We start from the raw sequence: 27,152 nt of genomic DNA, 5'->3' as shown, positions 1-27,152 counted from the left end.
GCCTGGTGTTAAATAGTGGTAACTCATATTTATTACAATTATATACAATCATATTTTATATTTGAAATCTATACATGATCACACGGACGAGCACGCTTGCTTAGTGAGGACAGTGAGACTCAGTTGTTACAAGAATTGCTCCGCTAAGAGGCTCTGATGCAGTGAGTAATATAATTGGACACCACCATTTTAACAGCTGAGAACACAATGCTGCAAATGAGAGGTTTCAAAATTCACCGTTTTGATTTGTATATAGCCCCAAAAAGGCAAAAAAAAATAATGGCTGGACTGGGCAAGAGGGCCTGTGGTGTACCTCAGAGCTGGAATTGTTCTCTCTCTTGTAAAGACTGCCTTGCTGAAGCAGGTGCCTGTCACTGGGTAGGTGCAGGTCTCAGCTGATCATTTAATATGGGTTTTCTCCTCACTTAGGGAGAAAAACAAGCTCAGAACCATTGCAAAGATTCAAAATTAACCACTTATTTCAGCATCTGATATCATCTCATTCAGGACAGCTATAATAGATGTCAAAAACTGATGCTAGCTCCTTGTCTTTGGAGGAAGAAGGGGAGTAATTGCCATGAGTGGGGTCATCTTTTAAGACGTCCTTTTACAGGGGAGCAATCAGTAACAAAGCCACCTGTTCTCATGCATTTTACTGTGGCCGTGAAACCTGGACTTGGTCCCTAGCAAGAGGCCACTTTGATGAATGGAAGAGAGCACATGGGGTGGAAATAGTGTTCTTTGGACCCCACCAGAAATTTAGTGTTTTTAAACACTAGGTAGTTTCAGGAATTCGAGGCTTGGCATAAGGCTTGGAAGAAGGTGGCTGAGCCTGAGATCTGGTGAGGAATTAAAATGTTATTTTTTTTGGCAATAGAATACCAATTAGCTTGAGAAATAAAATTGAGGGATATTGTGGGAAACAGCGAGAACTGTTTTGGGGATTATATGGGGATTAAAGGCTTGTGAAATCAAAGATTTCAGGGCAGACAGGTTTCTGAAACGGGGCAGAGGGACTCCAGGACGTAGCAAAGAGGCTGACCACTTCAGGAGATGCTGGATGTTTTTGTAAGGGGACTTATTCTGTTGCTGTGGTGCATGGTAAGGCGATTGGTCTTCCAGCCTAGGCAGTGACCCCAGCTCATGGGGGGAAGGTGGGCCTGGGAGGGGAGAAGAAGCCACTGCAACGCTGCACAGCCATGTGGTGAAACGGCCCACCTTGTTCACCAGGCAATCACGACCCTGCTCAAGGTCAATCATGGAAGAATCACTGGAAGGGATGGTGGCACTCCACAAAATGGGAGAGCACCAGGGACAGTGCAGGAGGCTAGGGAAGATGTACAGCAGCATCAGCAGAAGCCAGGGTGCCTTAGTCAATCTCATTCTCATTGCTGGCCCCCTCAGGTCTTCGTAGCTTTTCCACCTGCTCATTAATTTGCCCATCCCCTCCTCTCCGGTCCTCAGTCTGGACACCCATACATTCCTCCTCATCCACGTGGCTCACGTCGTCATCCTCATCGTCCTCTTCTTCTTCTTCATTCCTTTTGTCTTCCCTTTTCTCCTCCTCACCCTGCACCTCCATCCGCACTTGGCTCTTGACATCAATCACTGCCTTGTTGCCTTCCTCAGTGCTCAGCAGATGGCAGCTGACCTTCGAACCCTCAGGACTGTGGTTCTCCTTGACCGGTGAGGAGGTGGTGGACTCATTGCTGACAGGTGAGATGTCGCTGCTGCTGTTGTGGTTGGCGACAACAGGGTTGGAAGGTGAGCTTGGCTTCACTGGGATCTGCCATGATGGGATCTTAGGAGCTGAAGGGGAGGGAGGAAACTGCCTCCTTAGGGGGGAGAAGGGAGGGAAGAAAAGGAAAGAAAGGGACTTTTATTAAAAACAGAGGGGTTGTCATTAGAGAGAATAGTATTTGTACTGGGGAAGCCATGTAAAACAGGACTGAAACTTCAATGAACAAGAACGAGGCCACTTCATTTCTTCAGCAGAGTGCTGAAGTGCTTTACAAGCAACCGGTAATTGAGTCAGAACTGATTTTGTTTGGCCAATTTCACAGAGTAAGTTAGCAGTCGGGAATGCTGCCTCTGGAAAGACATGGGTGTCCCTTATAAAACAATCACTAATTAATTGGAAAGGAAAATTCCCACTGGAGTAAGAAGTCAGAGAAATCTGCTCCTTGTGCCTCCGCCAAGAAATTTCACCACCTGGCTCTCGCTTCCACTGCGATACACAGCTATTGCATGCTGCCTTATTACAGTCCAGACTCTATCTCCTAGTCCCAGCACGCACTTTACATGTTTGGGCCAGATCCTGGCTGCTGCAAACTGCCTTAGCTTCTCTGATTTGAATGGAGACATACTGACTTGCTCCAGCTGAGAATAGGGCTGCACTGTCCTCAGTGAGTATTCTCCACATGGACTTTAAGGATTTGACAGTGCCAAGCTAATGCCCATCTCTAAAAGGAGAATGTAAGTTCCAAAAAGGACAAATTTAAGTCCAGTAAGGAGGGTAGTGCCCTCAGAAAGTGATCCATCATGAAGAGTAAAGCAGAAAAGCATGTCTGGTTTGGAACTCCCCATGCATCCTTGCTTTTGTATGTGCAAAGTGGGAGTATGAAAAGGTATCAGATTCGTGGCTGGGATGCTGTGTGGAGGGGATTCTCATGCCCCTCAGGTGAACTGGCTGTGCCATGGGTAAAAGCAGAGCAGACCAAAGTTGGTTACATTCTTACAGTGAGTGCTTGTGCACAACAGTGTCCATTTTCATACGCTTAACTAGGAACAGAAGCTGCTCTCACCTCCCTCTTCTCACTGCCACCACCAGCCATGGAAGAACTCTGCTGATCTAGCCTCCATCTCCTGAGAGTGCAATAAGTGAACATCTGCATTCAACCAGTATCATAAATGCAATCAACAAATTCATTCTGGAGTCTTTCTGGGCTCTGCTGCTGCTGCCTCCTCGTAGAATCATTTGCCTTTTTTTTTTTTTTTTTTTGGAAAGTGAACAACTAAAACAGCTTTTATGCCTAAAGCTGCATAAAAGAGTGATTTTTCCCTAATGCCAGCTCTCACCCTTGCCCACTCTGGAGAGCTGCTGCTTCTCCACTGCTGGCCATCAGTAGACAGCAGAAAGACTTTGTGCCAAGGATGCTTTGAGAAGACTTATTTGTATGAAGGAGGAAGTTAGGGAGTCATATCAAAGGGTCAACAGCTGATAAACACTGAGATCTGATCCCTCGCCTTATAACTTAGTCCATAGGTTGGCATTTGTATTATTATCATTTCAGACATCTATAGATAATAAGTCTATGCCTGAGTGAGCCAGTGGAGAAGAACAGGTTCTGCTGAAGTGTCATTTGACCTGGTTATCCCTAACCATGAACAGATCACATGAACTGCATCCACCTCTGGTTGTCTCTACAGCAGAGCAGAGGTGGCCAGCTCAGATGCACTCAACCCCACAAACCAGGTGGGAGGGAGGCATCCTCCCTGTTGGGAACGGCAGAGAATTTCTCAATCAAAAACAAAAAGGAAAAATCTTAGTAATTATTAATTACCCAGAGCACTCTGTGATTTAAGGCAAATTTGAAAAGCATTTTGAGACCTGCAAATAGAAAGTGATAGTGGAGTGGTATTATTAAAATAGCAATAACAGGATATAGAGCTAGTTCCTGCTGGAAATGCTTTTCCTCTCTATGATTGAGAGAATCCCAGAAAGCAACCCTTCCCCACACAATCATCTTCTATCAATATATTCCACCCATACCGGTTCAGGAGGAGTCCTTTTAATGAGTAGATCTCAGATTTCAATTCATTAATGTTCTGTGACTCCAGAATCCAGTTGGTGGAAGTTGTGGCCTGTAACATAGAAAAAAAGATGCAAAGATCAATGCGTGAACCCAGAGATAGCTCAAAAACGTCACCTTTTTTCTATCTCATCTTCCCTCTCCTCCCATTTGGGAATCTCAAGTGCTGAGGATAAACTCTATCCTTTAAAATCTCAGATCAGAACAAAATTACTTCCACAATGAAGAAGGACCTTAAAGGATCCCCACAACGATCAGAAATAATAACTGTTTCAATGCGCTTCAACAATTCAAATATTTGCTTTTAGTTTTGGGGACTAATTAATCTTGTTTCTAACAACCATTGCTGAAGCATCTCAAGAGGACCTTTTTTTTTTTTCTGTAGAAGGCAGCCAGCACTACTGAGGATTCAGATGAAGCAAGCTCTGTGCAGCATGCTTTTCACCAGTATGTCAGATGAAGAAGAAAACACAAAGATGTAAACCAAATTATCTGACACTGACCTGTGGAATGATTTCTAGAGCACTAGGATCCAGAAAGGCAGTGGGAGTTGCACTGAGTCAGGCCCTTTCTCTTCTCTCTTACTACGCTTAGCTGAGGCAATAGATTCAGATATTACATACTAACAACTGGTTTAACACTACACCCTCATTTCTCCTAGATCGTGAAATAAAGAGTCAATTACTTGGATAACTCACGGATCCAAGTTGAGGGAGGGAAGATTTAGGTTGGATGTTAGGGGGAAGTTCTTTACAAGGAGAGTAGTTAGGCCCTGGAACGGGCTGCCCAGGGAGGTTGTGGATGCCCCGTCCTTGGACGTGTTCAAGGCCAGGTTGGACGGGGTCCTGGGCAACCTGATCTGAATGTGTGTGTTTGGTGGCCCTGCTGGGCAGGGGGGCTGGAACTACGTGATCCTTGAGGTCCCTTCCAACCCAGGTGATTCTGTGATTACTTGCATTCTGTGGTGCTTAGAGGTGGACTGATAAATTATGCCTGAAAGCTCCAAAAATTTTCTGCACTAGATCTGAACAAACAGAGCTACACTTGAGTTACCAGATTGTATCTCCAGGAAGCAGCTGGACTAGGCACTGTCTCTCGGATATTTCAAAGCAATGAATGCAGTTTGGTGGGGAAAGATGATAAGTAACTCGTGGAAGCTGCTGTCAGCACTGCATCTGAACTGCTATGCGATATCAGGCAGAAATTAGAGTAAGGTAACAACAGAAGAGAACATGCTGCAGATGATACTTTTGCCATATATTTTTTTTTAACCTTTTTGGGAACTTGAAAAATGGGAACATCGTTCTGAAAGAGAGATCACATTACGACTACCCCCATCCAAACTGTACCAACTCCTGCCGTGGTGGGCTGAGCACGGGACCAGAGAACACTCCCTTCTAACACTTCCCACAGCAATTGCTGCTAAAAGCCAATAGGAATGAATGCATTTATGAGAGTTTCTCCAGAGGTAATCCTAGTAAATTCTCCGATGAAGGAAGCCAGGACTGGAATAGCAAAACCTCCTTCTTGCCAGCTCCTATGAGCTGCAGCCAGGACTGCTGGTTTCTCCTTCTACCCCATACTCACTACAGTCAGAATTCCCCCAGTGCTGGGCAGCCCTGAGCACCTCCACAGCCAGCACCCTGCACAGGGACTTGTGGGCTGCAAACCCAGCCTGCAGTGGCTGTGATATACACAGATGCGTTCCCTTGAGATTCACACTCCCAGCCCTCAGACAGCAAGAATCCAGGAGCCACTGTTCTGGCTCTCCAAGACCTTGAAAGCTACAGCAGCACGTTAACAAGGGAGTGATTTCCACTCACTGGCCTGCAAAGGACTCAAATTTCCAAAACACATATGGTGCCAGATGCCTAGGATTTAGAAATAAAATCTGACATCTGGGGCTTTTTAGCCAGTCTCTTTAAAAACAGTTGTAGAAAACTCAAGCCTCGAATTTTTATGTACGTTTTTTAATTACTTAAAGTCCCTCTTTTTAATTTTTTACAGCATGCCAGTAGGAGTTTGAAAAGCAGATATAAAAACTTACATTACAGCTGAGAAAACACAGCTTTTATTCTTTGGTTTGTGGGGTTGCCCAAGTTTGTCTTTGTACACATGAGGTTTAGATATCATAACAATGTGTGCTACCATTTCAGTGTGGGGGGTGGAAGGGGGGGCAGGAAAAACTTCTTTAAGACTTTCTAAACCACCAAGACTCTTATGCCCTTTTCCCTTCTTAAAGCTCAACATGTGGCCTTAATCTTAACACTTACGACCTGAAAACAGTTTTCCAATTTCCGGACTGGCTCCAGGCCACTGACAGGCCACAGTTCCCAAGGAAAATTGAAGTAGAGTGTTGTGACCATAAACTGACTTTCATGGTTGGGTTTACAGCTGTGCCACTGAGGGATTCCTACTGTACAGTGTGCACACCACATAGTCAGCTGTGGCCCACCAGTTACACGCCATCAAAGGGGTTGTATGAGATTAAAGAATAGGTATGGGGAGAAGTCAAGCTCTCGTGCTGCAGAGAGAAGATTACAAGGCATTGTGCAAGGGATTTAATAGTAGAAGGAATAGTCTCTCCCTGTACTAAGAATACCGAAAGATTACTGGAACTGAATAACCCCAAATTTAGGAGTGAAAGGAAGGTGCCATCTCTGCCTGACTGGTTTAAATCCATCCCAACTCACATCTAACCAGCACCTAATGGCTGACAGAATGCTTAGGCCGATAGCTGAAATTAGTTCAGAGACGAACAGAATTGTCTCATTGCCAGAAAGAAACTATTTTGGTTAAAATTGGTTACCTAAAAACACAGGTAAGGATACAAACCAGCTAGAACTATTGCCTTTATTGCCAAAATAAACTGCCCATTTATTTCCATGAGAATTACAACAGATATAAGGAGTACTGACACTATTTGATAGGGCAAACTCTTAGCTACAAAACACTATTTTTCAACACAGACACACCATTAGCTATGCACTGTTGCCATTGTTGAACACAAGCCTGCATGCTGTGCTCTTAAAAACCTGCACTAGTAGAAATGACCGCTCTTGCTACTGATGAACTGCACCATCCACCACCTCACTGTGTTCATGCCCACCATTCGATCTACATAAACTCATGTTCAGCAAACGTTAATGAATGTCAACGGATGCATTTTTTTTTTACATGGCGGAATTCAGCTACGCACCTTTGCTTCATACACACTTCCATGCCAGAAGCCATTCTGTCAGACTGCCTCTCTGCTGCCATCAGTCACACAGCAGCTAAACGTAACAGAATATTGGTGGGAAGGTTTAACCTCTACTGCCATCCCACCAACATCCACCTCTGACATTGTGGGCCAACACAATAAAACAGGAGGCATTACTTTTGGAGCAGCCCTCGTATTTCATTGGGAAGCCAGTTAGAATCCAGTGCTTTAAACAGACAACCTACGTTGATATGAGATGCAAAGAAACTGGTGGGGGACGTTACAGATGAAGGCTGGATTGTGACCCTAATGAGTTGGTTTTCAGGAGGACACAAAAGAAGCCAGGCATCTTCTAGGTAATGTTCTAAAAGTGAGGAACTGGAGGTGGATACCTTCGAAGCAGCCAGTTCTTGGGTGAGCTCCTGGATTTTCTGTTGTTGCTGGATGAGCATTTCTTGGACAGCTGCTAAAGTTGTCTGTAACTGAGTCACTGTGAGGGAAAAAGCAGGAGAGTGTTAAACTGAGATACACACACACACGTCCTTCCTGCTGTCTAACCACAAAGATGCCTCTATTTCTACTATATCTAATTTATCTATGCCCGCCTGCTCACTTTAATCCATATGATTTATCTGCACTACGGGTAATCTACCTGCACTGCATCTAACCTCCAGTATTTCTAGTTTATCTTTCCATTGTATAGATGTCTATAGCCCACAGTATATCCGTCCAAAACCTCTCCCTTCTAATTATATTGGTTTATGATTTGTACATCTCCCTGAACTTACACAATGTTTGTATCATTTATCTATCTCGGGCCTCACACAAGCAAACTCTGGGGCTAGCTGCAGCCTGGAACGAGGCTGGTCTCAGGACTGACCTCAGGGTATCATGAGAAATGAAAGATGCTTATCTTCACACCCGCCACTAAAAAGTGCAATTAGCATCCTCCTGCTTTCAGCCCACCAGCTTTTTCACCCCGATACCTCTAGCAAACACTACTGAAAATCACACTTCTTTTCCATCCCATCAACTGCATATTCTTTGTCTGTTTTTCCTTTTAATTCAAGAGAACACCCAGTGTTTCCCTCCTACACCACAGCAAATACTGATGAATGACTGCTAGACTCCAACTCCAGTTGCAGGAGAACTTTTTCTACTTTGGCACTTTATCCAAAGCTTCCAGGCAGTAAACAAGCTGATAAAATAAAATAAAATTAAAAACTCTATTGGTATGACAGGTAACAGCTAATCCAGACCATCATTAGGGCATCAGGTAATGAACAGGCACCCTATAGAGTCAATAACAGAGAAGGTGGCCAGGGTCAGGGAGGCACAGTAATTACAGACTCTCCTGACCCAGCGCTGGATTTTCAGATGGAAAGTGGGGGGAAAACACCAAAAAAAAAAAAAGCCCAGAAAACATCAGAGAAGCAGAAATTAAAAATGAACTTTACAGCCCTCCGAAAGGCTGTCATTTTATTCCCCTTATTAATATTCTGAGGTTGGGAGCCTTTCCGTAAAAACATAATTAATTGAGGCCGCGCCGACAGTAAACAAGCAATTTCAAATTAAACCGAAATGACGGCGGCTTCATTTGCAAATGTGAACAGATTCTCAGAGCAGATAAATGAAGTCACCACATAAAGTGGAGATGTAGGGAAAGAAGAGGGTGGGGGTCTTGGCAGAATGGAGGATTCAGGGAGAAAGGCTTTGAGGGGTGAATTGATGGAGTCATTAATCTTTACCTGTCTGTGTCACGCTGCCACTCATCTCAGCAATGTTTGACTCAATCCTCTGAAGTTGTTTCCTATCTTCTTTGCCTCCCATGATGAGAGGGAGTAGGTATTTCTGCACAGAGCACATATATATTTTTAGGAAACAGGGATATGCAAAACAAATTTCTAATCTTTCTGAAACGACCTCAAAGCCCACTGTCCAAACCTCAGTCTTTATCACAGAGCCAGGGATCATTTATCCACACACCTGGCTGAAAGAAGAAATTCCTTCTAATGTAGGCATTAAGAGAAATTGCAGAAAAAAAGATATGAGTTTTTTGGTTGTATTTGGGGGTGCAGCTCATAACTCTGTTTCATGTCTCCTGGGACAACGACATCTAGAGAAAAAACATTGACATATAGGATACAATTTCAGATGTTATGCTTGCAAACATAAGGGTGTTAACAGTATTTGAGCTGTATCAACAAGGCAAATAATGAAGAAGTTGGATGAAGAAGGGAAAGGACCCGGAAAGGACAGAGGAAGCACAAGAGAGGGAACAAAAGTTGTTATATTGGGAACCCTGGCATGGGAGGGTTAGAGTAGTGGAGGGGAAAGCAGAGATCTAGAGAAACAGAGAGGTGAAGAAAAAGGAGATGGAGCAAAGTTAAGAACAGTAAGAGAACTAAGGAATCTAAAGGGAGTGAGAAGGTAGCCACCGTAGGAAGGGAGGCAGATCACACAGCCACTAAACCTACATCATTCTGCCCTTGTGGAGGACGGTTTTTGCCTAACAGGTCACAACTCCTACCACAGATCCTTCTGCCAGCACTGTTCATAGGAATTGAATATGCACTCTAAGATGAGCACAGAAAGTACAACAAACAGCAGGTGAAAAGGAATGAGAGAAGAATGCTTTAGGACGTGGATACAACCCTACTGGCGTCTATCAATTCTTCCTCACCCTGGCTTTTGATGCGTGCACACACACCGTAGGGGCAGGCATTCAGAACTCTTTCTGAGACAGAGCTCATTATCCAAACTGACACGTGTGGGACAGCACTCTTTTACACTTAATAGCACTGGTTTAAGATTTCACTGTTGCTGTACACAGCTCTTGCCCTCACCACACATATGTGTGCACATATGTTTGCACTCAGACATTCTGAAAACTAAATAGCTTTTGATGACTTTCATAAGCAGTTCTCTTTTAGTTCTTACAGAACACACATGGACAACTACGCCTCATCCTACCATCCTATCTTTCATGTAGAAATCACTATTTGCAAACTCCCTCAAAATGCCATGAAGGGCAGAGGGAATTTATCAACTGTCTCCAAAGATTTCTGACTCCTATAAAACAATATGGGTCTCTGTTGGGCGCACAGTATGTCTTATGAGGTTTGGATAGACAGAAAAGCAAAATCTGTAAACAAAGAAAACAGCAATAGGATGTATTAATAGCATTACTGACATCATGCCAAAAATTTTATGGAAATCATCAATATGTGTTAGATACGTGTCACTGAGTAACAGCAATGTGTTAAGGTCTGCAAGGCCAACAGCTGTTGTCCAAACATCTCTCTGGACACTGATCAGCCACATCACTCTTCACCAGAATGAAAAGATCAGTAAAGCTGGCATCACTTCTTTAACATAAAAAACAAGGGATACCATAGCTCAGAAAAAGCCATCCTCTTAAGTCGTGTAACTTTGCTTGACAGATAAAACACGTTGCTAAATCTGGCCTCCTTCTCTTACTTTAAGATCCAGAAAATTAATGAGAAGACAGGATAAGAAATTCAGGTAAAAAAAAAAAAACAAGGCCAACTCTTGATTTATACTAAAAAGGCTGTAGCATTATCTAATGTCACTTACCACAACGCTGAAAAGTAAATCCAGAGTGAACAAGTATGTTAAATGAGAGAAACTCTGCACAAGAGGTAAGGAGAGGCTCCTGCCTCTGTGATACACAAGAGAACACACACTTGCTCTATGCTGGTCCAAGCTCTCTGGAATATAACTATGGGATGAATGGCAGAGCTGGAAGTTAGCACCTTCTTTCAACCTTCCAACCAGTCAAAGAAGACTTTGTTAATGCACGGTGCAGGATCAGCAGTGCACAAACCATTAGGCTGTGGATATGACAGTAATATCTGCTGGCCCATGCTGAGAAAATCCCTTTCCTGACCTGTGCTCAGTTTCAGTAAGTTTTTATTTATATATATGTGATGAAAATGACCTTGCTTCCAGCAGTTAAGAGATCCACCGCTGAAAATTATTTGACTGCTTGCCATCTTTTGACTGCACATTTTCATGTGAAGTGCCTACATTTCTCAGATATACCAGTGGCAGTGGCAGGAAGAGCTGAGATGCTTCACCAGCTTAGAACCAACCTGAGCATTTGGACACAAGCAGCATAACATCATCTTCTCAGAGTACAGAGTAAGCTGTTGGGAGAAGTGAGAGAAATATTACCTTGTAAAGTTGGTGGAAGCCAAATGCAATTCCTGCCATGATGATAGCCAAAGCCCCATAATCTCGCCATCTGGAGCCAGGTGGATCTAAAAGTGAAAATCAAGAAATAATCACGGGAAGAAGTGCAGGTCACAACATTTTCAACTGTTCTCCCAGTATGCCCATTTTATCAGTAAAAAGAGCACTGAACAATGCTAGCTCTGTTTCTTAGCAGGCACAGACTTAATGGACAGGGCATTAGGATGCTGGTAGCCCTCAGGTACAGCATGTAGGCTCCCATCCCTACAACACTGAAGCATCTGTCCAGACCTCTTCATTGACAATGGCCTTGCAAAAGGTGTCAAAGGGAGACAAATCACAACTGCTGTTTCTCCCTATTCTTTCCTTGCAAAAGACACTCTGAACCTCACTGCATGTACCCCAGACAACTGTGGTGTCACTGCTAGCTAAGGTTAACTCATTACTTGAATACCACTTCCTCTCAGTATTGCAATTTTTACAAATTGAGGACAAAGCCAAAGCCTCAGAAGAGTGCAGAAAAAAGGAAGAAGGAAGTGTTAAGTGGAAGAACAAAAAACTGCTAGGGCAATAAATGGGTCTATAAACACCATATCAGCAGTTACAGACCCTTTCAATAAGGAAGGATATAGTATCTTTCAAGCCTGTTATTGTGAATAGGGATCAAAGCACATACAAATGGCAAAGACAAAACATGCAATTAAATATCTAAAGAGAGATAGCTAAAGGGGAAAAGAAAAACTTGACACATGTAACATACAACTCTGCACACGAGCACAAAGACTCAGCAGAACAAAGCAGACATGGCACACTCTGCTCCTCCAAGCAGAATCAGAAGACACCTATAGTTTTCCACCAGCTTCATCTTTTCACCTCCCTCACAGTTCCCTTAATGAATCTTGCACTGCCCCCGGTTTTCTTTAATAAAGAGGATGCAGAGTGATCTTTCCTGAAGTTCAGTGGCAGGATGTGGGCAGAACTGAGGAGGAGGAGGCTGGTGTGCAGTCTCTAACCAGACAGATCCAACTCTATCTGTGACCTGCAATGTCTAGGGAACACAGTTTGTTCTCCAAAGTTTCAATTTGTGCTCAGCTGGCTGACATGGCTGGAAGCTCTTCTCCTTTCTGCCTTGTTCACCTATTGCCATTTTTCTTCTTGCAGAGGTCTTCCTCAGGAATTTCACTGCAACAATTATTCCCAATCCCAGCCCCCAGGTCCTCCAGACAGGCACTGACCCAACCACTGGCACCTCCACCTTCTTCTACATTTAGGATACAGTTTCTCAGATTGTCCACAGGCCAGAAATCGGAACAAATTAAAGCAGCTCTGCCAGAACCCACAAATAGTAACACCAGCAGTATTTGGGGCTGATTTGGCTGCTGTATTGGAACTTAGGCACACGATCAAATTATCATAACTTTTTAACATAATGAATTAACACACATCAGCTAAGCTGCAGTAACTGGCTGCGTACATGTCAGGATTTAAAATGATCTTTGGCTAGTCTTGCTGCAAATCCCAGCCCTCCACCCCAGCTCCCCACCCTCACTCTGCTCCCATGGCTGTTTCTGGTACCTGAACTCTGAATTCCCCCCAGTGTCCAGTTTCTGCCTTGAGCTCCTCACTGAAAGCATCTTTCCCTGACAGTGCTGAGCTGCCTACTGCACGTGGTGAATGAAGTTCAGAGGTCAGTGTGTCCAGCTGCAGCCTGTCCTGGGCTGTCCCCAGCAGCAGTGACCTGAGGGCAGGACAGGCACACCTGTAGCACCCACCCCTCTGCCCTTTCACCTCCCTCATCTCTCTCTCTGTTCTTGCAATGCTGGAGCTAAGAACATTTTATTGCCCCCTGGTTTTCATTATTAATGAAAAGGGACCAGATTGATCTTTCCTAAAGTTCAGAGAGTCTATAAAGACAAGAAGCTGAAATGCCATTTTACTCGTTTTAGAGATGTGTGAAATAATTCTGTCTTGTGGCAAAAAAAAAAAAAAGCGAGGGGGGTGGAGAGGAAAACTCAAGTGTGTGAGGGACACAGTAAAGATGTGCATTGACCACATCAATATTACGATGCTATGAAGAATGTCACAGCTCTGCCTGGAATCCACATTCCATCTTCTTTCTGTCTGCAGTGCAGGGAGGGCTCCCAGTGGCTCAGCTCACACTGACTTCAAATTCCCCACTTGTAAAGCTGGGAAAAAAAAATGCAGAAAAGCAAAAAAGCACTCATGGCCCAGCGAGCCTGTGGGCAATGAAACCCTTCCTGAATGGGCACAGGAACCAGGAGGCACTGAACCTTTCTGCCTCAGAAATCCTGGGAAGGACACCAATGTTTTCTCCAGCTGAAAGTCCATTTCATTTGTAGCGGCAACTGTAAATTGCACTTCCTGAGCAAACACTATTTTGAAGATCCCCACTCACCTCAGAATTAGTTTTCTTGACATCAATTAATTAGGCTTCGTGCATCCAAGTAAGGTCAGCCCCTCACTAACAACCACATATAAAACCACAGAAACTGAGGCCAGAAAAGCTGATTTTCAGAGAGCAAACAGTGAACCCATGAGAGGAGATGGGGAAAGAGCGACAGGAGCCTGGATTCCAGTCACCATTTTTAATTGTAGGAAAAAGCAGCCTGTGTTCTACAGCCTCCATCCTAATGAAGACACAGGGGCAGGAGGAGATCCAAAAGGCAAGAGAGCCCATCACACCTTATTTTAAAGGCTGTGTAAAATCTCTGTAGAATAGCATACATGGAGACCATAAACACCGTGGGGAAGAGCACAGGCAATAGCAGCAAGCAGCACACAGCCCTGCACACCTCGCTCAGGAACTCCCCTGAGTTTGTGTGTAATTAGAAAGGTTAGAAAGGTAGAAAAATATATAAACCCAATTAATCATTTAAATATTTAAAGTCAGATTTTTGTCCTCACTGCTGGATTAGTATATTTCATAACGCCTACAGCAGACAACCCTGGTTTTTTTTTTTTTTTTTTTTTTTTTTTTTACTGGAGGTTCATTTTAGAGCATGTTTAAACTAGTCAGATTGAGTGATGCTTCCAGCAACTAATCGCATGTCAAATAAAAGATATTTTATGTAATAAATTACCGCTACAAGTAATTCAAATGTCATTTATCAGTTTTATTATCAGTCAGGCAAAGTCTTGTTTCTCTACATTAATCAAATTCAAGCTTTTTTTAAGCCTTTTTTTTTTTTTTTTTAAAGCAGTTTTGACACCTCTTGGCAAAAGTACAAACCAGAGGGAAGGAGTTACTCCTCCAGAACAGGGAGGGGAAATAGTAGAGATCATATTAGGCTAAAATACAGCGTCAAGAAACTTTCAAAGCATCGCTCTTCTCTCTTTCCCCCTGAAGTTACTTAAACCAAACCCAGGAGTTCAGCATATAAGAACTACGCTACTGTGAGTGTGTACAAATACACTTCTTGAACTCTTAAAGGAAAAGAAAGCTCTGACATGAGTTATTTCCAATGAAAGACTTAAACGTTGAGTAATATGTAGACCAGCAGTAGAATTTGAGCAAAAGGAAGTATTTATGTGGTATACATTATTTCCTGCAACTTCAAAAACAAGAATAGCCTGAGTTGACTACAGCAGGAGAAGATCAAGCAAATAAAATTGAAAAATGCACACAGGATTTATTGCTCTGACTCACAAGAGTGGACATCTTACACTGGAGCTGCTGGCAAGATCACCAGCTCAGCTGTTTGCTTGGCATGAATTGCTGAGATGGTTCTGAAGCCACCCTGAATTTCTGCACCTGTAGCCCACTGTTCTTACAGCCCTTAAACACGAACCTTGGTGGTAGGGGGACAAAGAAATGAGGTTTCTCAAGTCACTGGTTGGTGCTTTGCAGCACAGTACCTCAACAATTTCTCTTCTTTTTGCTCTGTAATTCCCTCTCTCTAGTGTCACCATTTGGTCTAGAGGTGTCAAGGTTACTCAGAAAAATTTTAAAAATCAAACACAAAGTGTTTCCTAGTCTCTGAGACCTAACTGGAGCCAGCACATCAGCTGCTGCTTCACAAGAGACTCAGATGTCATCCATAGGAAGAAGCACATGTAACCAATAATCTTGTCACCACTTTCAGTATTAAGACGTTCCTACCCACAAATCAACCTTTGGATTTAGCAGTCTACCTATTTCCTTAGTCCTTTAGCTACTGACATTCATTGACACTCGCTGGATGTTTCGGTCGACCAAATGGTGGAAGTGAGCACAGTGAGGTGGTGGCTGGTGCATTTCAGCAGTGCTGATACTGGCAGTGGTCGCCTCTGCTGGTGCAGATTTTTATGAGTGCAGCATGCAGGTTCCTGTTCATTGCTGATGAAAATACACAACTAACGGTCGTGTCCATGCTGAAAAATACTGCTTTGTAGCTGAGAATCTGCTCTATCAAATAGTATTATTGTGCCCTTTCTAGGTGTTGTAGTTTCCAAGGAAAGCAATGGGAGGCATTACTTTCGGAGCAACCTACATATTCAGCTATTTCTTCTTTTTATACATCCATTTAAAGATTAAACAGAAAGTCTACAAAGAATAGCTGGAGAGGAGAGGAACAATATCCAACCAACCTACTGCCACTGCTTCCCAGATGTTGTGGGCTGCTAAACAAACCTGGCTCACAGGCAGAAGCTTTTGGTTCAGATTACTTAAAAAGCATTAATCAGATCACAAAGCTAGAGCATAAGTTTACAATCAAAACTCCTAAAAGAATCTTGGCTTTGGTGGTATTTTTATTCACCTTCAGTTTCTAAGCATTACAGAATAATATTTTCCAAGCTCTCTTTGGAGCAGCTCCTGGGAACTGTTTGATTTTTAAATATTAGTTAAGATTCTTAACCTACTAACAAGAAAGAGGAAGCTGGTGCTCTGAGGAAAACCAAAACAGTAAAAGAGGGAAAAATTGATAAAGCTGTAATGGTGAACAACAACAACAGTGCTTTCCAGTTTGAACTGCACACTTCTTTCCTGCTGTCCTTGTATTAACAGAACAGTACAAAGTAAGAGCAGATCAACTCTTGCACTGTTCAGTTCTGATGGGAGACAGCTGAGCACCCAAGTGATGGCACTAACAGGGATCTGACACTGATTCTTCAGCAGTTTTGCTGTTTCTTCAGATTCTGCTTTTCTGGCATTTTCTATGAACTTCAGGTATTATCAGCTCAGCAGAATGCAGTGCTGGCGCTCACCAGCACACCCCAGTACAACCCTAAGAAATATTCCAGCTCTGAACTGGACTCCATCACAAATGTTTTTCTTCCCAGATTGCAGCAAACCAGAGTATTTCAAAACTCAGAGAACGAGTCCAGTGTTATCTCTAACAGCAGCAAAACCGTGTCATAAACCAATAAACACAGCCCTAAGCAGACTGTTAGCTGGTCAGCATCTGAGCTAGAACTGCTTAGGAACAATATCAGAATCCAATTCCTAATACTCAGCAGGTAAGCAAAGCGCTTTGCAAACTGCCAGCCACACATGTGAGCTGAACAGCTTCTTTTGATGGATTTTTAATGGTGTGTACTTTGGTTTTTATTGTTTGGAGCTTAGATACTTTTTTGCGAGGTTTATTTTAAAATGCAAATGTATATGTAAATTTTAAGCCTACAGAGATTATGTTGGGACTTTAAAAATTCTCTGGGAGTACATTTTGTACACAGAATCATACAATCCTATTCACTCTGTCTACACAGCATCTCTGCTGTCACCTCTTTCATTAAGACTGAAGATAGAAATCTTGATAAAAATAAGCATCACTCCTAAATGGTCATCACTACTTGTAACTGCAGAGCACTCTTAAAACTCAGTCACACTGGCAGTCCAATGTGCCAGACCTTAAACTCACATGTGGGAATTCACAGACTAAGTCCAGAAGACATTATATTCTGGTCTACTATTCCTGCTGAAAATAAAGTGCTTTCAAGTAATTATTCAAGGCATTGACTGTTCAGCTGCTTGACTAGTTAAGAAAATAAGTTCTCAAGCACAGATGAAATAATGATGTACTTTTATATCACCTTCCATCCAAGAATCTATCAGCTCTGTTGTGTACTAGTGTTCTATATGTTAGGAAATCCTACTGATGAAGGGAAGCATGACCCTTAGTTTTAGAAGGGAAAAATTTGTCCCACACCTAGATAAATGCTTTTTCAAGTCCTTAGAGCAAGTCAGAAGCTGATTTCTATTGACTATAACCTTTCATGACAAGAGGTGTCATAGGCTAGTTTGCGTTGGATTTTATTTTTGTAGACCAAGACCATTTGTACCTCATTTTCCTTGAGTAATATGGTTTTTTAGCTCCATCTCGCACCAGACATCAGTAGGCATGCAGAGCACTCAAGGTAACATTCAGTACCTGACTCTGACAAAAATTACAGCGCTATTTGAACTGAAATCTAGGATCTGGCCCAGAAATGCTTTTCAAGGGGTTACTTACTATACACCACAGGGTGAGCAGGCTGAGCTGGCACCAGCTGAGAAGGACCTGGGGACTGCGGCTCATCCGTGCTGGTGCCCGACTGCTGAAAAGCCAGGTCAATTTCTTCATCTGTCAGGCCTGGGGGAGCAGAGGAAATGAGATCATTTTTAGCACCTTTACCCACTTGATGCACACATAATTAAATTCCAAAGCAAGGCAGAACCTTTTCAAGCTGCAAAGAATTTTGTCACCAACTTGAGCAGTACTGCCTCCCCAATTTTGGATTCACTGGAATCTCTCCCTCTTTCTCTGCTGCAATTTAACCTTAAGCGACAGAATATTAGCCTCAACGCTGCTTCCAAATGTGGCTCATTCAATTTCCTTAATTTATCCTTGAGTTTATTGCTGCTTTTGAAGTAGCTTTCTATTGCAATTCTCTATTCTTCCTCCGAAAAAAAGATACCATCAACTGCAAATGTGGCTCATTTTAATCTGTAATGGTGTAAAAAAAAAAAAAGAGGGGAAAAAACTAACAATAATGCATGAAAACAGACAGGGAAACAAAAAACTAATTATTGGGTTAGACGACTAATTAGTCTAGATCGTTTCCGAAGACGGGAATAATTTGCTTTATTTTATGACAAATGCAGAAATAAAAAGAAAAAATCAGGACTGACTGTGATTAGTATGAATGGGACACAGAATGCAAGGAGGAAATAAAACTATAACAAAACAGATCAAAACAAGGCCAAGCCCAAACTTTCAGCTCAGCATCGCCCCAGCCTACTGCTGCCTGATTAGACCGCCCTAGGGCAGCCTGGGTTTTATTTCACGCAGAGCTGCAGTCACACTGCACACATGGAACACGTTGGTGCAGTCACTCCTGCCATCAGGAAACGCCAGGATGACCGTCTGTAATTGGCCACAACATGTGGAAAGGATTTGGCCAACAAGGGGGAAAAGAAAAGCAGCTATGGGATTCACGATGACCAGCATCTGTGGAGAAAGAAGCACAGCTGGATTATTTTTCCTAACAGGAGAAAACATCCTCTAGAGAAAGAACTCAGCGCTCAGATGGCAACCGTGATGTGGGGCAGGACAGCTGGGTGTTATTTGTATGTTATTTTCCTGCACAGAAGCAGATAGAATGCCAGCAGTCCTGATATAAGAAACATCTGAAGCGACTCGAGGCTTTTTACTGCACATCCAGAGCGCATGAAAGAACATCCAGAGGTTGGAAGTGCAGCTACAGATTCAAAGGAATAGACTGAGAAAAGAAGGAGAAGACTACTTGATTCTCACATGGGTGTTGCAGGGATTAAGTGTGAACATGACAGCAGTTGGAGAAAATGAGTGAATTCTTTCTCTTCATCATCTCCACTTGAGGTCCATGAAGAGAAAGTTGGGTGGGTTACATCAGGGAGTACTGCCAGTGTCAGAAACAGCACCAGGAACCTGAAGTTCCTATTTCCTGGTCCTGCAGTCTGACCAAATCCCCTCCTTTTTTTATTTTTCATTTGATGCACGCCTCAAATAAGCAGGAACCAAAACCACACACAGCAGAAGAGAACAAGACTTGCAGTGAGAGTAATAAAAGGCACATGGACACATCAGCTCAGCCTACTGTTCTGGTCACAAAAGCAGTGTCTAATCCATGTTAAAAAGATAAGTCCTAATAGGAAAGAAACTGTTTTAACCAGTTCCTAATTATTCAATATAGGAGAAAGCATAAACAGATGCCAGCACTGCAGATCTCTAGCAGCTATGGAATCTCATCAAGATGGAGACAGACACACAAGATAATATAAGCTGCTGGCTGCAAATGTAGCTCCTAGCTACTAGAGTGGGGTAGTTTTGTTCTACTTCCATGCAAGGATAACAAATCTGAAAATATTTAACACTTAGGAGCATTTGGGAGTTCAGTGGATCCTCTCCTCATTCTACAAATGAGCAGGAAACAACACTCACTGCTTCCCAACCATGCTGCTCCTTTGATCCTCATTTTGCTTGAGGAAAGACCTCAAGTCTTTCGTGGGTAAAATGCCCTCCTAGCATTATAGTGAGTTTGTCAGCTGGTGACACTCAAGTATCTCTGCTTCCATTAAAACCCTGCCACGTGGTGAAGAAAAAGCCAATGCGAATAACAGAATGAAGGAAAACCTTTTGAGTTCAGTGTAGTGCAAATTAAAATTGCCATTACCTCCCTGGACTATTCTGCCCTACGAAGCTCTCATTCGTGGTACTGGAAGTATCATACAAAAGAACATCACAGCTACCTCCCTTCCTCATTACTGGAGAAGACCAGGAGTGCTGTCACCTTGGAACACCTCCTTTTTATTCACCTGAACAAGACGTTTCCAAGGTGCTGCCATCGAGGCCTCCAAGCATCAAGGGAGTGATCTCTCAGAGCTGATTCCTTAAACAGACCTATGGAGTGAATCTGCACTGCACCCAGGCTGCTGTGCACTCAGAAATATGCTTGTCTTCATGGCTGTCACTTCTAGCATACACAAACAAAAATGTAAGAGATATTCTAAGGCTGTCTTTGGGCATTTAGAAGTAACTCATCGAACTCCCTTTGGACTGATTTTTTTTCAGATTCACCACCTACACCCATGTATGCATTCAGTACGAGTGAGTTTTCTGTGCCCCAAATTATTCAACCTCCATGTATTAACTGCATAGAAAAGTGTGAGTTTCTAAATCAGCTCAAAATGTCACCCTCTCCAATATCTCACCAAGCTGAATTTCATCATAGTTCTTCTATCACTGGATTAAATAACCCTGATCCATGCAATGTTTGAATCTAGAAGCTAGTAACTCCAAAATTACATCGCTTCCCCTGGATGCCAAAGCTGTGCCACAAAACCAGAGCTTTGTGTTTCATGAAACCCACTCTGAAATCAGTACTTCAAGAAAATAAGCCCACTTTACCAGAAGAATTGCTCTGCATCCATTTTCTCAACGCTTCGGAAAACAAACATTTCAGTCGTCCTAAAGTTTCAGCAAGATCAAGACCATGCAGAATGCAAAAGGTTAAAAGGAACAATAAAGGAAACTGCCAATTGTAAGTGAATTATATTTGGCTTTGAAAGCTGAGCCACAGCTATATTATAAAAGGCATCTCTTTGCGTTGTTTACCATCACCCTGACTAATGCAGACCTTTTTTTTTGTTTTAAATAATCTCATGCAAATTAGACACACACTTCCTTCCAGTTGATTGCTATCTGCAAGGAATAATCTAACCGCAGAGGGTACTGAGCAAGGACTGAGCTGAGGAGAAGGATGCAAGGAAGCTGTCTTCACAGCCCTACAGAATGCAAACCTATTCCCTTCCCCCAACCATCCATCTCATTCCTCTTCTGCACCACAGCCTTAGCAAAGAATTAGTCATAATTTTCACAAAGCCTTAAAATTTCCTTTCCAGGCTTCAGAGTGTTGATCTGAATTACCCAGCGCCCACGACTGTTTTGCATTCCAAGGTCCTCGCTGACCCTCCTTTGTGATTGCCACTGCTGCCACTCTGTTTTCAGGGATCACTCAGCCTCTGTAAATTGTAGTCAAACACAGAACTGGAGAATAAAATGGGTTGTCAAAACATCCACCTTTGGTATTGCACAAAAAGCCCCGCTGCCCAAGAACTTCTGTCCTTTTATAATATCCACCGCTAGTTAATTTAAGGACCTTGTATACATTAAAATATTTTTCCTCTTATAATCGCTCTCAAGTAGAGGAGCACTGTTAGGCATACTCTGTAGATGAGGAAGTGAGCATATAGATATGAGAGGTGCTCCAAGGGCAGAACCAGACTCCGGCACAGTCAGAAACTAAAATTCAGGAGATGTGAGCCCAATAAATAAGTATAAATCCATCCCCTCCAATTTCTGGACGAAACACAGCAGCATTTAACTGCAATGCAAAACCCTTGCGTGAGCTTAACTAGACGAACTCTTAAGGTTTTTCATCTTCTCTGACACATCAGTGACAACTCCTTTCTTCCTTTCCCATCCACTGAGCCTGTTTTCTCCTCTCTCTTTTCTCCTATTCTTCCTTGCTTTGCTCAATCCAGTAACTCACGCCAGATTTTCCCAAGCCAAAGGCAGCATTTGTTGCAGGGATAAAAAAATTCTGGTTAGGAAGACAGAAAATATTCTGGTGGAAAGAATTAAGTGCCTTTTGTGTTTTTCCACCTCTATTACCTCTCTGGCAGACCGCCCCGGAGCCATCACCACACCTCCCTTTCTGCAGAGCCAAGCAAAGTGGGTTTCCTGTTGTTGTTTGCCCCACACGTGCACACACTTTCTAGTCAGAAGAAAACGAAATAGATCTGGACAACTTGTTTAGTGACAGTAAACTACATGACCACACCAAGCTCGTGCATGGGAGCACGTGACTGAAAGGAAGACCTGCTGCAGACATCTCGAAAGTGCATTACGCTCCTGTTCCTGGAAGCCACTGTGTCAACCCTGCTCAGAAAGAACATGGACACATTTTAAAAGAATCATCATAAAAACCTTCTGGGATCTGATCCAGACTAATGATTCCACCTGTTCAGTCGGCTACATGCAGTGCTGTGTGACTCTATCTGTGCTATGGTCCATCCTGTGCTTAGTTCAACGCATTCTAGAAGTCAAAAGGCACGCTCTCCCAATCTGTTTTCTTCCACCATTGTTCATGGGGCTTTCATGAGACCAAATCCAACCCGACACTGAAACATAACCTGAGGTCTCAGAAACATCATTGATTTCTTTTCCTTACCCTGCGTTTACACTACAACCCTCTATTTGAATGTAAACATCCTATTGCTGCACTTCCAACTGAAATATTGTGGAAAGACACCCAAACATCAGAGTGAAAATCAGAGATCTCATTTATTTGGCAGAAAAATGCAAATAATAAAAACCATTTCAGAAGTTGCCGAAAGAGCTTTGAATCCTTACTGCTTAATTCATCCAGGAGACTGCTAATTATGCAGCACCAATCTTTAAGAAACATGATATACTTCTATTTAGAACTGATAAAGGTGCTCAGAGCTCAGTAACACAGCACTACTGTAAGGAAGGAAAACCTGCCTGACAATGCAGTGCTAAGAATTCAAGCCAGCCAAGCAGGGAGGAAGGGGTTAAAGCCAAAAAGTACGTTGGCATTACAAATATAAATAAATAAACAAACCTGGCAGCAGTTTCTCTTCCTGACCAGGCTTTTCGGAGTCTATAATAAAATGAAGTGTAATGGAGGAGAGGAGGGCAATGTCAGAGGGTGAGGGTTTGGGAGAGAGGTTGTTAAGTATCTCCCTCTCCTCAGCTGTGTTTACTCCATTTACAGGACCCCAGGTGATTGATAGAGGAAAGAAAAGCAAGCAGATAGTAACCCCCCTCTGGGAGCATCAGTAAAGAGGATAACTCCCGACACCAGCCAGAGCCCCGAACTCTCCTTAGGCCACTTGTAATTAAAAGGACAGAGCAAGATATGCAAACCAGAGAAAAAGAAAAAGAGGGATTTTTTTATTTATTATTAACATTTTTGTTGGAACAGTGGAGTGCAATAAGGACTCTCAGAGCAGTTAAAAGTCGTCGGGTGACCTGCAGACCCCTATTTCCCAGAGCCTTGTATAAAATTGAATTTTTTAAACATAAATTACACGTAATGACGACACTGTAAAAACTAACAGTAATGGAAAGCTGTGCTGTATTTCATTAGCCTGTATTATTCCGTGCCACCTGATCCAGCCGGGCCTTGTTTATGAGTTAGTGTGTTAGCAGATGCCGATGGAAGCATTTGCTTCGACCTTGCTCTTCTCATTGGGGCATGAAATTACGACGGCAGCACCTTGATATTACAGCCATAAATACAGTAAACTGCAAATTTAAGCCAACGGCTCCTATTGTCTCCGAACATAAAGCTGATCGGTATTTATTTAAAAGGAGAACGAAAAAAAATATTATATATCACCTTGTTTATGGGTCCAGTCCCCCCCCCTCCCCTAATCTGCCTTATTCACTTGGTTAAATACTAAACAAACAAACTAAATCCTCCCTATTTTCTACTGATTAAATATTCTCATGAAATGAGTATTGTCTTCAGAAAACTGGATCAAAGTATTTTCACTCTGAATAAGAAAGGGCAACCTACTTGCGTGGCATGTTTTGGAATGGAAAAAACTCAAACAAGTACTACAACTTTTTCTCTTCTTTTTCTATATAAGGGAAGTTCAAAATACACAACGAAAAAGTTGCTTCTGATCACTCGTCCATGTTTGCGTGTAACATGTTTGTGCACTCAGACAAGAGAGAAACGTGCTTCCTTCCAGTCGTTTCCTATTTAAAGATACCTCCCTAGTTAATACTATTTCCAATGGAGGAGGAAAGGTGTAGAAAAAACAACACACAAACTTGCAGTAAGATTAACAGGAGGATGAAGAGAATGCCCAGGTCTCCTCCAAGGCAGCAGACAGCAGGGAGAATGCCTCACTGTTCTACGGGCATTTGGGGTAAAAACCCCTGTTCACTGACAACGTTGCCACTGAAATTCATTAAGAGGAAAAAAAATCAAACACAAAGGCAAAAGGACATTGTGATATCACAAAGCACATCGTAGCATAAATCACAGCCTTGTACACCAGCACAAAATGTATTTCCCTGCTAGTTTCAAGGCAGGGAAGACACTGCTCCACTTGCACTAAGAGAGGTCAGGAATTCCTCTTCTAAGCAAAGAAAGCTCCTTGCTCTTATGAAGTATGAGATCTCTGCTCCACACGGGAAAACAAAGGGACACCTCAAGTGAAAGTTCCCCACACTATGCTATGTATTTCAGGAACTGAAGCACCAGGAGGAGAGTAGGAGGAACAACACCCAGGACTCTGAAATGCAGAAGTCCTAATAGGTGCAGTAATTACCACAGCCTTAACAGGATTTGGACGCCTCATTTTTGAATTAATCTTCAGCAAATCTTCAGCTAGCAGCCCACATAATTCAGCAGGCACAATTTTTGCTTCACACAAAGTTCAAAGTACAAAAAGGGCAGCCAGCAACATGACTCTAAATCAAACAGGACATGCCTCAGAAACCTGAAGTGCAGTACCAGAAGCTTCCTTACAAAGCCCAGCTACCTTCCTGTGCAACTAGGCTACGCAGAAACACAGTGAGACTTCAGACCTGGGGAGCTCTTCCTCAAGCACCATCTGTATTACAGAGGCGTTCTAAGAATACCATGATCAGTGAGGAGAGATTTCCTTCTGTCATCATCCTCAGGTCTCTTTCCTGCAGCCTTTCTTTCTGCTATCACACACAAGAAGAAGAACAGTGTCTGTTAGAAAATCTCCTTCACGTGGACACTGGTGGAATATATCAGCACCTGCCTGTGACACACAGTGATGAAGAGGGAACACGTGGCTGAGCTGGAAGCCAATGCTGTAAGACTGGAATGCAGGACATCCCATTCAGCCAGCACCTGATGTAAGAATACTACCTTGGGGAACAAAATCCCCTGCATATTTTTAATTATTTCAAATGAATTTATTCCTTGGGTTTGAAGGCTTTGAAGACTCTATGCCAAGATGCCAATTTATCAGGTAATTTATCAGGAATGGAACATAACCAAGGCTATATCATTAGTTTAGAAGACTGCAGAGGGCAGAATATCCAGATAATGAAAGAGATGCTGCTCTAGTAACCGTAGTGCTGCCATAATTTGCTACCACTGCTGACAACCTCCCTAGAAATAAAGCCATGCATCCAGAGAAAACACACATCAGATACACCAAATGCATGTTTCCAAGCATACCCCAACCTGTGATCTGCAAATGCTTGCTGTTATTCCTACAGAGAAACAAGTCTCATGGTGACAGTTCTGATCTTCATTACCAGGATCACAGCACTCCTTAATGCCCCAGAAGGCACTCATGGTGCCAGAAGGTAGCCAGGCTCCAAACACTCAACGGTCTGTGTGAATGGGAGCCTGGCAGGGATGAAATACAGGAGGGGATGCACAAAGGAAGCAACTTAACCACAGTCCACAGCACTTCATTTTCACAGTGAAAAACCCAACAAAAAACATGCCATGAATGTGAAAAGATACTAAATTTTTCTACAGATTCATTTCCAAGGGCAGAACAGTTTGGAACACTGCATATAACTTCAAGAATCTAATGGCTTGACTTTGTTACCACAGATTTTAAAAATAGCTATCTCAGGGAACATTTGTGCTTCATGTACTTTCACTTAAGGTGTAAGAAAAATATTTTGTTAAACAGCTTGTTGAGCAATAGCAACAAAATGATCAGCCTTTGGCTACTCTTTGATCTGTGATAACATCTTTAGGATCTTTCAAAGAAAAAGACAAAGGTTGTCCTAAATTCAGGTGAGGTAAAATTGGCAATATAAGAGGTTTGGTTTTGTGCCTTCAGAACTCTAATTTTACACTGCATTTCCACCTCAAAGGAAACAACCTGAACATGACACGAGAATTCTGGCACTGCAGTAGAAGGAGCCAGTGTGGAGGATCTGCAGTTCAGACAGACAGCTGCAGCCCAACACATCTGTTATAACCACAGCAGAAAAGAAGCAGGCTGGCCAGCAGTATGAGCCAAGTACAGCCCATGACAGATCTGACCGAGCAAACTGGCTCTAATGTGGAATAACTCCTGACCAGAAGCCACTGCTGATTTGTTATTACTGGAACAGGCTGGTGTGAAACTGCAGAACCAGACTCCTTTTTTTTTTTTTTTCCCAACTCTGAGTTCAAAAGAAACTGTTCTGTTTAGAAGAAAAGTAACTTCAAGCCATTCTAAGCAATTCTTTAACCAGATTTGTCAGGATATCTGAAGGATGACTTAATTTTGGATACAAGAATGAGAAAGTCATTCTGATGCACCATCTCCCGTTCTGTATTTACCCTGGAATTGCACAGCAGGAAGAGCATCTGCACATCAGACAATGCCATCCGAATACCCTCTGCAGACTAAGGCAACCTGCAATGAGCAACTAGCCTTGATGTTGTTTGCTTCCCCTTTTAATTTCAAAATTTGAGAAAGAAAAGAACAAGCCCATTTGTCTCGACATCACATGAAAAATGACATGAAGTACACGCTTAATGAACTTCTAGCTTCTGAAGAATGCACAGGACGGAAACACGGAGTACGCAGGACAGCAATGCTACCCTGCCCTCCCAAAGCACTGCTACAGGGAGCACTGAGAACAGCTGGATGTCTAAGAAAGCTGGAAAATCTTTGCAAGCAGGAATGGGATAATACATGGAAATGTAAAGAAAGGAACACAGAGTAAGCAGCCATGAACACAGGAATCTGAGCACTTTTTCTGACATACTTTCTCCCGACTTTACAAAGTGACTTTGTTCCTCCAACCCAGTTCCCGCGAAGCAGAATCAATGTCAGACGCTTAGGAGTCAAACATTGCAGCACGGAGGAGATAAGCTCTATGAAGAAAAACACATCTAAGTACTATATATTTGAGTATTATGGCACAAACGTTTCA

General features: G+C 42.8%; 1 protein-coding gene across 1 annotated transcript in view; it reads right to left on the bottom strand.

Moving 5' to 3' along the window:
- Nucleotides 1–3: 3 nt before the first annotated feature.
- The window catches only part of PEX14 (peroxisomal biogenesis factor 14), a 73,306-nt gene continuing 46,157 nt past the window's right edge, over nt 4–27,152 (bottom strand). The window contains exons 4-9 of the mRNA XM_052691459.1: nt 17,679–17,798; nt 11,212–11,297; nt 8,763–8,865; nt 7,407–7,504; nt 3,773–3,864; nt 4–1,835 (exon numbers count right to left, since the gene is read on the bottom strand). Coding sequence (XP_052547419.1) covers nt 1,370–1,835; nt 3,773–3,864; nt 7,407–7,504; nt 8,763–8,865; nt 11,212–11,297; nt 17,679–17,798 — 965 coding nt within the window. The 3' untranslated portion in view covers nt 4–1,369. The remainder of the gene's footprint in view (nt 1,836–3,772; nt 3,865–7,406; nt 7,505–8,762; nt 8,866–11,211; nt 11,298–17,678; nt 17,799–27,152) is intronic.

The sequence above is a fragment of the Tympanuchus pallidicinctus genome, unplaced genomic scaffold, assembly GCF_026119805.1.
Source record: "Tympanuchus pallidicinctus isolate F22 unplaced genomic scaffold, pur_lepc_1.0 scaffold29, whole genome shotgun sequence".
NCBI classification, from domain to species: domain Eukaryota; kingdom Metazoa; phylum Chordata; class Aves; order Galliformes; family Phasianidae; genus Tympanuchus; species Tympanuchus pallidicinctus.
This window is presented reverse-complemented; position numbering and strand designations above follow the sequence as displayed.